This window comes from Colobus angolensis, unplaced genomic scaffold (genome assembly GCF_000951035.1).
Source record: "Colobus angolensis palliatus isolate OR3802 unplaced genomic scaffold, Cang.pa_1.0 Scaffold341, whole genome shotgun sequence".
NCBI classification, from domain to species: Eukaryota; Metazoa; Chordata; class Mammalia; order Primates; family Cercopithecidae; genus Colobus; species Colobus angolensis.
Genome location: NW_012116722.1, coordinates 1,060,754 through 1,073,546, shown reverse-complemented (window position 1 = coordinate 1,073,546; position 12,793 = coordinate 1,060,754). Strand labels below are relative to the sequence as shown.

General features: G+C 44.3%; 1 protein-coding gene across 1 annotated transcript in view; it reads right to left on the bottom strand.

The window, feature by feature from the left end:
• The window catches only part of PDZD2 (PDZ domain containing 2), a 438,467-nt gene that overhangs the window by 122,840 nt on the left and 302,834 nt on the right, over positions 1–12,793 (bottom strand). The window contains exon 3 of the mRNA XM_011952551.1: positions 8,393–8,894. Within this exon, the coding sequence (XP_011807941.1) occupies positions 8,393–8,894 (502 nt within the window). The remainder of the gene's footprint in view (positions 1–8,392; positions 8,895–12,793) is intronic.

Sequence of the window (12,793 nt, the reverse complement as noted above, 5' to 3'; positions counted from 1 at the left end):
CAAAACACGTAACAAATAAAATTGGCTTCAGAGGGCAGAAATCACCAGTCTGTAATATAGCCCCCAATTACACTAGTCAAGAAACAGACCTTCTTTTTCACTTTTATCCAATAACGTAGTTTTTTTTTTTTTTTTTAATTGAAAGTAGGATATAAGAGGGGAGTGTCCAAAGAAATTAATGCAAGTTTCCTCACCTTGGAATTTCTGATCATTTAATGAAGGGAATTCAGAGGACTAACAAAGGAAGACACAAGCAGCAAGAAGTAAATGTTAGCAGTTTTTTTTGTTTGTTTTTGTTTTTCTTTTGAGACAGGGTCTCACTCTGGAGTGAGTGCTGGAGTGCAATGGTGCAATCTTGGCTCACTGCAACCTCCACCTCTTGGGTTCAAGCAATTCTCCTGCCTCAGCCTCCTGAGTAGCTGGGATTACAGGTGCGCACCACCACATCCATTCAGCGAATTTTTGTGTTATTAGCAGAGACAGGGTTTCACCATGTTGGCCAAGTTGGTCTCGAACTCCTGACCACTGGTGATCTGCCCACCTCGGCCTCCCAAAGTGCTGAGATGACAGGCGTGAGCCACCGTACCTGGCCCACAATTGTCAGTTTTAAATGTATTTGCCTACAGCAACGTTCAGTAAAAAATAAAACCAGTGTCTGACACTTACTAGGCTAAAACTTGTACTGGCCAAAAACTAACAGGCCAACTTAAATATAACGATATTAAGGATATTTCCAATTACCTCCTTTAACAATTCCACTTGGGTATCTGATATACACCTTAGTACAATCAAAACTGGACTTTTTCCTCTCTTGCTCCTGGCTTTCCCATCTCAATGGGAACAGCATTATCCTCTACTCATGCTAAAGATGATCCACAAGCTGAAAGTCCATGAAGTATCTTTGATTCCTTCTGTTTTGCCTCCCACATCTGAACCACAAGTACCATTTGTAGAGTCTAGTTCCAACACAGATCCCACACCCACCGACTTCGGCTCATCTCCCCCGCCACCTCCCCCTTATCAAAGTGACCAGCTCCAGTTTGGTCTCCCTTTTAACTTTTCACCTCCTACAATCCATGATCCTCCATCAAACATCCGAGGGGAATGTTTAAAAAACACAGGCTGTGATGCACTCAGCATAAGCCCTCCAACAACCTCCCACCGGACCAAGAATAAAGTTCAAAGTACAAGGTGGCATATGCGAACCTTCGTAACCAGCCCTGACCACACCTCCTGAATCGTCTCCTAGTGCCCAGTGTCTTTTCTCCTGGAACACTCTATCGTTCCTGCCTGAGGGCAGATGCTTCTGCTGGTTCTTCCCTGGGAGCATTCTGCCCCAGATTGTGCAGGGCTGCCCCTCTCTGACACTCAATCCTCAGCTCAAACATTGCCTCTTTACTGAGACCTTCCTGCTCTGATACCCAACATCAACCAGCCCCTCGCCCATGACACTGCCCAGCCAGCTTTCACTTCACCCTGTTTTATTTCATTGACTCGTCAGTTTCTGACACTGTGATTCGTGGATTTGCTTATTTATTGTTTGTGGTATGCTGTAAACGCTGTGAGGTAAGAACCTTGTCTGTCTTGCTTACCAACCAGCTCTCTAGCAATTAGAACAGTGTCTACCACATAATAATGGTATCCCATAAATAGCACTGAAGGAACAAATATAGAATGTTTATCCACTGATCTAACAGTTCCATGACAGTCCTTGCCACTGAGGTTAAGAAGCTCACACAGATGGGAGATCTGTCTGTTTGCCAGTGTGTTCAATGTGTGAACCCTGGTCCAGTTGGAGAGACCGAGTTCTGCAACAGACCCTGTCTAGACAGATGGTTTGGGCATTTGTTTTCTTTTATATTAGCTAAAAGGGCAACGAGACTTTGTCAGTCTATTGAGAAAAAGCCAAACCCTGAAAAACTGGATGCTATGGACTCTTCTGCACTAATGTTGTTGGAGTGTTACCCTTTCCTGTAAACTGCCAATTACTGTGTGAGTTCACACACGCATCCCTTCACTGAAGCCAACGAAGGGATTTATTTACCAAAACAGGAGTGTACATTAAAGGGAGCTGTCTCACAGCATTTAAATGACCTCATTACTGCTGGAACCAAAAAGAAAACTTTACAACAGCAACTTTGCCCCATATGTGAGAAGACACAATCCAACCAGAATCTTGCTGCAGTCAAGTGCTCCGGCTCTAGTTGCAAACCTTTTCTGAAACCGTTTGCTTACACCTTCTTATTCAGAATGATCAGTAAGACATGGGTGAGCATAATGTCAGAGCTGGAAATCCCTTAGTCATCAGACCAAAATGTTTAGTTTATAGGTGAGAAAACAGAAGGCCAGAGAAAGGCCGCAGCAACCCGAAGGCCACAGTGCTGGGGATGGCAGAACTGAGGCAGGAACTCAGGGTCCCATCTCCCAGGACCAGTACTCTTGGGGCCTTCCTAAATATCTACAAGGCACTGAGCTAAGATGGGACAAAGACAAAGAAGGCCCCGCCCCGTACTATTCACAACAGCAAAGATACAGAATCAACCTAAGTATCTATCAACGGCTGACTGGATAAAGAAAACGTGGTATACACCAGGCCAGGCGCGGTGGCTCACGCCTGTAATCCCGGCACTTTGGGAGGCTGAGGCGGCCGGATCACTGGAGGTCAGGAGTTTGAGGCCAGCCTGGCCAACATGGCGAAACCTCCTCTCTACTAAAAATACAAAAAATTAGCTGGGCATGGTGGCATGTACCTATAGTCCCAAATATTTGGGAGGCTGAGGCAGGATAATCGCTTGAACCCGGGAGGCAGAGGTTGCAGTGAGCTGAGGTTGCGCCACTGAACTCCAGCCTGGGGGACAGAGTGAGACTTCATCTCAAAAAAAAAAAAAAAGAAAAGAAAAGGAAATATGATATATACCATAGAATACTCCTCAGTCATGAAACAGAATGAAATCACGCCTTTTGCAGCAACATGGATGGAACCAAAGGCCATTACCTTCAGTGAAACAACTCAGGACACAAAGTCAAACGCTCCACGTTCTCACTCCTAAGTGGGAGGCGAACACTGGGTGCCCATGCAGAGTGGAATAATAGACACTGGAGACTGGAAAAGGGGGACGCGGGATGAGAGCTGAAAAATTATCTACTGAGTACAATGTTCACTATTCAGGTGATGGGTACGTTAAAGCCTGAACTTCATCACTACGTAATATATGTGTTGAAGAAATCTGCACCTCCATCTCCCAAATATATAAAACATTTTTAAAAAGTCAAAGGCTCTGCTCTTAGTCTACTGGGGACACAATGAGCCAAATGGTACTTGGAATACGTGGGGCTCAGGCATGAATGAAGACCAGCAGAGGGTACCGCAGGAGACAGAGGAGGACATGGCTAACCACAGAGCAGGTGGCAGGAATGTCACGGAGGCCTTCTAGAGGAGGGTGTCTTGAGGCTTGGTCCCCCAGGAAAGGTAGAAGCTAAGCGACACAGGAGAGGGGAGAAGAAACTGGGTAGTGAGTGCAGCACTCGCAAAGGCTCAGAGGTGACAGTAAGTATGGCTTTTGAAAAAGCTCGCAGTGAATTCACTCCAAATCAGGGAGGAAGAAAGCAGTAAGAAACTGGACATCAGGGATAGCTTCCAGATGGGGGTTAGTTACCAGAAAGGACAGGCCATGAGAAGCTTGCAACTTTCAGCCCTACCCCCATCTTCTGGAGTCAGGGGAGAAATGCTGGATTTTGAGTTAACAAATGATCATGCCTTCGGGATGAAGCCTTCATACACATCCCTAGAGTATGGGGTTCAGAGAGCTTCCAGGTTGGTGAATACATCCACCTGCCGGGAGGGTGATGCACCCCCCCTCACCCCCACCCTCCTCCACAGGGACAGAAGCTCCTGTGCTGGGAACCCTCCGGACCTCGCCTGATGCAATTCTTCATCTGTATTCTTTATTATATAATAAACTGGTAAAGGTAAAAAAGAAAAAAAGAAAGCAGTGAGAGATGGACGCAGACAGTTAAGCAGGAATCAGATAATAAAGGGCCTCGAATGACTGACAATGTGTTGGGTAACAACCATGAAGGCAAAGTGGATCCACCAAACAGGTTTCAGCCAGTGTGTGTGTGTGTGCGCACGCACATGTATGTTGTGCACCTATGTGTATGTGTGTGAGTAATGAGATGTGCTGTTTAGAAGGGTCCCTCTGGTGGCAGTTGGGACAGTGGATGAATGGGATAGGAGTGGGGGCGATGTCCCAGGTAGTGGAGTACTATGATAGCCCAGGGGCGAAATGAAAGCAGCCTAGCCGAAAGCAGCCTGACCCGAAGTTACGGGAGTAAAGAGAGAGGGAGGCTGAGCTGCAGGATTTCAAAAGGAGCTACAGTTAATGGAACTTGGTGATTGACCGAACAAGGCAGAAGGGAGCAGGAAGTGCCTCAGGTGACTCCAAGATGACCAGCTGTCCCGGTCTCCCTAGGACGGAGGGTTTCCCAGGATTTTCAGTGAGAAACCAGGGGAAGTTCTAGACAAACCAGGATGGTTGGTCACTCTCATTGAATCTCATCAAACTTCCAGCTTGGGCAAACTCTGGGGACGGGGAGACCTGGAGCACTGGAGTGGGTTCAGAGCTATGGGAAAGGGATGCGCTAAGGTTTAGGCACGATGTGAAATATCCAACATGGAGACATCCTGCAGGCAGTGGGCACAAAATTCAGGGGGCTCAGGAGAGAGCTGAGGGCTCAGACACAGACTTGGGAGATGTCACCAGGTAGGACAATGTAAGTTTGCCCAGTGGCCATCAGGGCTCAGGAGAGAGCTGAGGGCTCACCCACAGACTTGGGAGATGTTACCATGTAGGACAATGTGAGTTCACCCAGTGACCAAGGGGGCTTCCTAGAAAAGGACCATCCTCAGGCTGCCTCTGATGCAGACATGAGGGCTCATCAGGGAGGTGTTCTGAGGGTGACGCTCCTTCTGTGTTTTCTACCCGTTTCTGCAGATGCAGATCCGGGCAGCCTGCGTGAGGTCTCTGCTGAACCACTTACGGAGGAGGCATAGGAAAAGGGTCTGGTACTGTACAGGGTAGATTACGATTCCTAGGGAAATACTACAAATGTACCCATAGACATTCCCATGCCAGTCATGAATAAACTGTCCTGCTTGGCAAGTGGTAGGATTCTTTTTTTGTTATTTGACTACATTTGGTTGTATTCATTTTCAACATGTAGCATTACAAAAATACATTACGTTCTATGTAAGCAGATTCACAAAACCTCTCATCTTAGAGGATAAAGATCTTTGCTAAGAAGATAATGAGGAACTTTGAATTCATGTGTAAAATAGTTTGTCTACGTCCTAGGAGATTCTGTTTCAGAGGATAAATCCAACTTTGTCTTTTTAAATAGTAATCTGCTTGTATATGTATTATTGTGAGTTAACGTTTTATAGAAAATACCATTTTTAAAAAAGAAAAATTTGTTTAAAGGAGATATATCTCCTGTTGCTCTATTAAGAGGGAACCGGATGGAAAAGGCAAGACTGAGGGTTTATTTTAATGGAACATTTTCTTAGAACAAGTAACAGTCTATGAAAAAGAAGTGCCTGACAAACAAAAATGGTCTGAATGCTTCTGAGCTTTTCTGTCATTTATTAAGTTTTTGCAGCTATATTAAATCATTATAAAGGCAGAAATGGAAAAATACTCACGTTTAATCTCCCATTGTTCAAATGGAACAAAATATTCCCCCCAAAGGCTTAAGAGGTAAATAGGCATTTTCTGTTTTTCTAGAAATTCCATTTTAGCATGACCTTGGTCTCTGTCTTGGAGTAAAAATAAAAATCCCGAGAACCTAAACAGTCTTGTGTGAAGGTCTATTGGTTCCAATTCGGGTGCCACCAGAATGTGGGGGAAAGCTGTGAAAATCTACTTTTTGCCAACCTTACTAATCCTGGGCAAGTGCACCTAATAAAGATAATTTTATGGTTGAACAGGGTGCTAAAATATTTGAGCCTGAGAAAACGTGTGGTCCATTCTGATTTACCAAGGCAAAAGGTGTGACCCGGTGCCAAAACTCAGAATATGAATTATAAACAGTTACAAAGAATGCAAATTCCAGATGGCAAGTCTCCCCTTTCTATAGGCATATGACTTTTAAAAAAAATACCCTAAAGGCAATGGATCGCAGTTTGGTTGTTTTCACTCTTTCATTTATACCTCATAGGATGTTTGACCTTGAGCAGAAAAACTAGGCAAAGGAACTCTGATATGTGTAAGTCTTCAAATAGCGAATCCTGAAGTTCAATTTTAATTAAATTTATTAATAGAATTATTATGCTTAATTAAGGTGAGCAGAGGATGAGTAATCTCTTAAAAGTTTAGGTTTTGTTTGTTTTTGAGACAGTCTCACTCTGTTGCCCAGGATGAAGGGTGGTGGTGCGATTCTTGGCTCACAGCAGCCTCAGCCTCCCAGGTTCAAGTGATTCTCATGCCTCAGCCTCAGCCTCCCGAGTAGCGAGGATTACAGGCATGTGCAACCATGCCCAGCTAAGTTTTGTATTTTTAGTATTTTTGGTTTTGCCACATTGGCCAGACTGGTATGAACTCCTGGCATCAAGGGATCCACTTGCCTCGGTCTCTCAAAGTTCTGGGATTATAGGACTGAGCCACTGTACCTGGCCCTTTGTTCATTTTAAAATCATTCCAAATTATTTCCACTGTGTCCTAGGTCAAATGAAGGCCTATTCTTTGGACTGTATGTGAGATTCAACCTTCTTTGGTGCTTTAAACCTTCAAATGATTAAGGGAGCCAATACCCACTACCTTATTTTGCTCACATTAGGCTTTCTGTGTATGCACAATCTAATCATTAGGGAAGAAATCCTATCAAGATAGAGTACGCACTGATAAGAAACACATTATAATACTTTCACAGCCTTTAATTTGGAAGAGGTATATATTATAATCTTTTTTTTTGTCCTTAATCCTTTTTGGGGGAACTCGTAAAATTGGTAGCAAATCATTGATGGAGACATCAATTTTTTTCTTATTCACACATTCTATTTACAAATAATGCCTTCTCTGTGTCCAACTTTATGAAGATCACCCCACTCCTCAAATGAAGGAACATAACCTCTTGAGAGAGGGGTTACTGTAATGCTTTTCAACCCACTGTACATTTGGCTACAATGGCAGAAATCACACTTACTCCCAGGGCACCACTTCTCAGCAGACAAAACTCAACTTGATACTTTTTGGTTTGTTTTTTTGAGACAGGGTCTTGCTCTGTCACCCAGGATGAAATGCAGTGGTACAATCTTGGCTGTAACCTCTGCCTCCCAGACTCAAGCGATCCTCCCACTCAGGTCCCCAGCCAATTATTTTTGGTAGAGACAGGGTTTCACCATGTTGCCCAGGTTGGTCTCACGCTCTTGAGCTCAAGCTATCCACCATCCTTAGCTTCCCAAGGTGCTGGGACTACAGTCACCAGCCGCCACGCCTGGCCTCAACATGATACTCCTACACCCATTTTGATCTTTATAACTTGCTCTTTCATCCCTAAAGGTTGTCTCCTGAGTGAGAGAAGAAACCACTCAGCATACACATCAGCAATTTATCGTTTCAACTGCAGCCTGCAGGAATATCTAGGAAGATTCTTGGAATGAACATGTTTACCCTAAAGAAATGTAATTCTCATAAGACAGAATGTTGTTGATAACGAGGGAGACCATTTGAGGCTAGAAGCTTACCCTTTATCATTCAGAATACACCTAAAGGCAAAGCGGGTGTGGTAACTAACCTTGACCCTCACAGCTGGATTTCATAGTATCAGAGATTTTTGTCAAGCTTCCAAACTTCCCTAGAATTCAGCAATGTAATAACACGATCCCATGAAAACATCACTAATTTTGAACTGCTAAAAATAAAAGCAGATGCTTCCCAGTGTATTGAATACCCTTCCTGTGTAATACTGTGGCTTAGATGTTTGTGGTGTCAACTGCCATCAGGAATTCTTGGCCTTGCGGCAGCAATTCCACCGGTGACAGCAGTGATAAATAATGATGCAGCTAAGTACTTTATCTGGACCTCACATGACTCAAATTTTAACACAGAAGGCTTGAGTTTTCCACTTAGGATCACTTGACTAGCTCTTTATTTATGTGGGATAAAATGACTGGAGCTTTTTTGTCATTCTCCTCCGATCACTTTTCTTAATGCATTTGTTGGCTTCTCAATGCGAGGTCACCTTAGATCTATTTTTTAAACCTTAAAAGCAACTTCAAACAATATTTCTTTTAAAATTCTGGTTCTGAGCCCAGCTTGTATTTCCCGCATGGGCTGGGCTGCAAAAACAAACACAATACATAAAATTCTGGTTCCGTAATCAAACCAAACCTTACCCGTGCCAGGCAGTCACTCGACTGGAAGTCCGTCTTCCCACCTTTTGAGAAGCGGCGTTTGTCATTGCTTGTGGTCAGAGGAGCATCTGTCTTTGGAATTCTATGCTCTGTCCCTCTGTCCACTTCTGACCTCTCTAGATGGGGTCCAGCCACCTCCTTGAGAGAATCTGGGCCATTTTCTAGCTGAAAGACATGGCCGTTTCCAAGTTCAGGGTCAGGGCCGTTCTCCAGCTCAGTGCTGGGGTCACTGGACACCTCACGGCCAATGCTGCCCTTGGATTCTTCAGGGGCCTTGTTGGCAGGAGGCCTGGAGATGACCCCAAACTTTCTGGTTCGTTTTCCCTTTTTCGCAGTTCGGTCACCCAGCTCCAAGGTAGGTGTTTCTCCTGGTTCAGAGCTGTTGCTACTGTTGCCATTATAAGTGGAGTGGGCTTTGTGCTTAAAGCGACGCAGCATGATCAGGTAGATAAAGCCGCCATTCCAGCACTGCTCAGCCAGGTAACTGCAACAGACAGAGAGGTGCCAGTTAGAACCCCACGCACCCTTCCTGGATAGCACAGCAGACAGAGGCATTCAAGGGTCCACCCAAGTGACAACAAGTCGGCCGATGGACTGAGGTATTGAGCTTCCTAAAGAGATTCACCACCCGATTCACTCTTTTCATCTGTCATAATTGATGCAAACCATTACTCCCAAACTCCCAAAACAAACACAAAACCCCATGAACTAGAAATGACTAATTTAAGTACCACAGGATCAGGAGTTGGAGAAGGATTTTTCTAGGACCAGAGCCAATGCTAACATATCATTAAAAAATAATACACTTCTTCACTCCCACCATTTCTTGCATCGGAATTATGCTAGGCTCCCATCCATATAGTTCCAATGGAATGAAACTCTGAGTCCCCAGGGTAAAACATGGATAGAGTGGATTAGGGGAAGTACAAAGTTCTGCTCTTAGGAGCAAATAACCAACAGCACAACAACAGGAGCCTATGCCTCACTGAGTAGGGGTAACAGGCAGTGACTGGTATTAAAAGCCAACTGATGGATGGGTACAGTGGCTCACACCTGTAATCCCAGCACTTTGGGAGGCCCAGTGGGCAGACTGCTTGAGCCCAAGGGTTTGAGACTAGCTTGGGTGACATAGCGAAACCCTGTCTCTACTAACAATGCAAAAATTAGTCCAGTGTGGCGGTCCGTGCCTCTGTAATCCCAGCTACTCGGGAGGCTGAGGTGGGAGGATCACTTGGGCCTGGGAGACAGAGGCTGCAGTGAACCGAGATCACGCCACTGCATTCCAGCCTGGGTGACAAAGTGAGACCCTGTCTCCAAAAACACAAAACAAATAGGCAACTGGCTAAGAAGGCGCTGGTGGCAACTGTACACTGTGTCGAATGAGGATTGGGCTCATGTCGTAGTAACAGTCCTAGTTTGGGCTGATCATAGCACACATGGAGTGTCATTTCCAATCTGGACATCACATTAGGAGGAGCACTAACAATGTGGAAAACACACAGACAAAGGGGGACCAGGACAAAAGGCTGTTGGAGACCATGTCAACCAGGAACAGCTGGAGGAATAAGGGACGCTCAGCATGGAGAAGACAAGGGTCAGGGTCAGTCGCTTTTTCATATGTGAGGGCTGGCAGATATTTAGAAGCAGGAAATAATATAAAGGAGATAAGGTATGTGAAGTGTGACACATGATAACTGCTCCAGATCTTAAAAGAACGATAAGAAAATACAACATCAAATGAAATGAGTAATTAGGGGTATTCAGGACCGGATCATCAAAGCTTTGGCAAAGAAAACCCTTGCGCAAAGTCAGGAAACCAGGCTGGGCTGGACCCTCCACTTGTGCTACCTAAGATAAAGCAGCACAAATCCCTGATGAACCCAGGAAAACACCTTCCCCACTGGAATCTTGCCACATTCTACACGTCACTCGTTCCTAAGCAAAAGTGTCAACAACCAAATCCTTCAGAAATCAGATCTGCTTCTGGATCTTATACACCCATGCAGTAAAAGCCTGGGGCTACATGCAATGCTGCCTCTGAAGAAATGATGACTGCAGGTAAATAGACATTAACATGCCTTCTGTGATCTTGTCATCAGGGAAATCAGACCTGAGAGCTGGGGCAGTCATTACATTACATGGGAAGGAGGCCAGGTCATAAAAGGCCTCCTCTCATCTCACAGTGAGCTTTCACTTAGGTAGCAGGCAAGGGAGTGGGAAGGAGAGGTGACCACATGCGCTTGAAATGCACTAAATTCTGGCTCAAAGGCATATATTCCCCATACCTAATGGTCATGTTAACTGAATGACAGTGACTGTCTAACTAAAGGAGAGAATAATTCTGAATTTTTGCCACGGAATAAAGTGAACAACAACAACAAAAAAGGGACTCATGACTCAAACACGAACCAAACTCAATAAAATCCTTCTTTGATCCCAGGCTAGAAACCATACATGTATAAAACCAGACAGGTAAAAGATACTGTACAGACGCCAGGTCATCCTGTGAAATACAGAGGGACAAAGAGGCATTGAGACCATCCATAAGGCCGGGGGCCGAAGCTCATGCCTGTAATCCTTGCACTTCGGGAGGCTGCGGCAGGAGGATAACCTGAGGTCAGGAGTTCCAGACCAGCCTGGCCAACATGGTGAAACCGTCTCTACTAAAAATACAAAAGTTAACCAGTCACGGTGGTGCGTGGCTGTAGTCTCAGCTGCTCAGAAGACTGAGGCACGAGAATCACTTGAACCCGAAAGGCAGAGGTTGCAGTCAGTTGAGACTGTGCCACTGCACTCCAGCCTGGGTGTCAGAGCAAGACTCCATCTCAAAAAAACAAACAAACAAAACACCATCCACTAGTCTCGAAAATAAAAATTAAACCTGTCTCTCAGCAAAATTTTTCTTTTTCCTTTTTTTTTTTTTTGAGATGGAGTCTCACTCTGTCACCAGGCTGGAGTACAGTGGCACGATGTTGGCTCACTGCAACCTCTGCCTCCCGAATTCAAGTGATTCTCCTGCCTCAGCCTCCCAAATAGCTGGGACTACAGGCATGTGCCAACACACCCAGCTAATTTTTGTATTTTTAGTAGAGACGGGTTTCACCATGTTGGCCATGATGGTCTCGATCTCTTGACCTTGTGATCCTCCTGCCTCAGCCTCCCAAAGTGCTGGGATTACAGGTGTGAGCCACTGTGCCCGGCACAATTTTTCCATAATGTATAGATTTCATTTCTTTGCATTGTAAACATTTTTTCCATAGTGGAAAAATCCATGGAAAGGTATAAAATCCTAAAAGTAGATAGCTAGGCTGTATTTAAAATTTAAAATACACGTGCGCTACTATTTAAAACACACATGCTCAGATGTCATGAAAAACAGTGCAGGGCATAAACACAAGACCAGATTGAAAGTGGGACACCCAAATCCTCATTCTGGCTTTGACCTAACCATTAAAACAATGGCAACTGTTTTCCATGATAACTGGGTCTTCCATTTCCATCACTGATGAACAGATCAACAAATGTTGATATATCCATATAACAGAATATTATTTGTCAGTAAAAAGGAATAAATTATATGCTACAACATGGGTGAAACCTGGAAACATTATGCAAAGTGAAAGAAATCAGACCACAAAAAGCTCTGTGTTGTATGATTCCATTATATGACACGTCCAGAACAGGCAAATCCATAGAGACAGAAAGATTAGCGCTTGCCAGGAGCTGGGGGAGAGGGGAATTGGGACTCACTGCTAATAGATCCAGGGTTTTGGGGGGTGAAGGAAATGTTCTGGAATTAGTGATGGTTGCACAACCCAGCACTAAAACTCACTGAAATGTACACTTTAAAATGGTGAATTTTCTGTTATGTGAATTGTGTCTCAATTTTCAAAAAACAGTGAATATAGTATTATTGGGCAAATTTTGAGTTCATAGTGAATAGTATTATTATGGGCAAATTTTGAGTTCATTGTTTGAGTAGGTGCCTTATAGACACGATTTACCCAAGAACTGTCTTAACAGAAGATGAAAGTGCAACTTGGAAATATCAATCAGCTTGCCCAAGTTCACATCACTGCTGAGCAGCAGATCCAAACCTGCCTGATCCCAAAGCCCATACTCTTCCAAATCCCACTGTGCAATTCTCTTTACATCGCTGCCAACCCTGCACTTTAGTTTCCTCACCTGTAAAAAGTGAGGATGTTAAAATGGATCATCTTGTTTGTTTTCACATTCTAATAATTGTGAATGCTAGTTTCCCAGGAAGAATTCTGCGAATAAGAGGAGCAAGCCATCCCAACAGTACTGATCTGGTACACAGGACAAAACAAAAACCGGGAAAAAATAGATTTTTTTTTTTTTTTTGAGACAGAGTCCCACTCT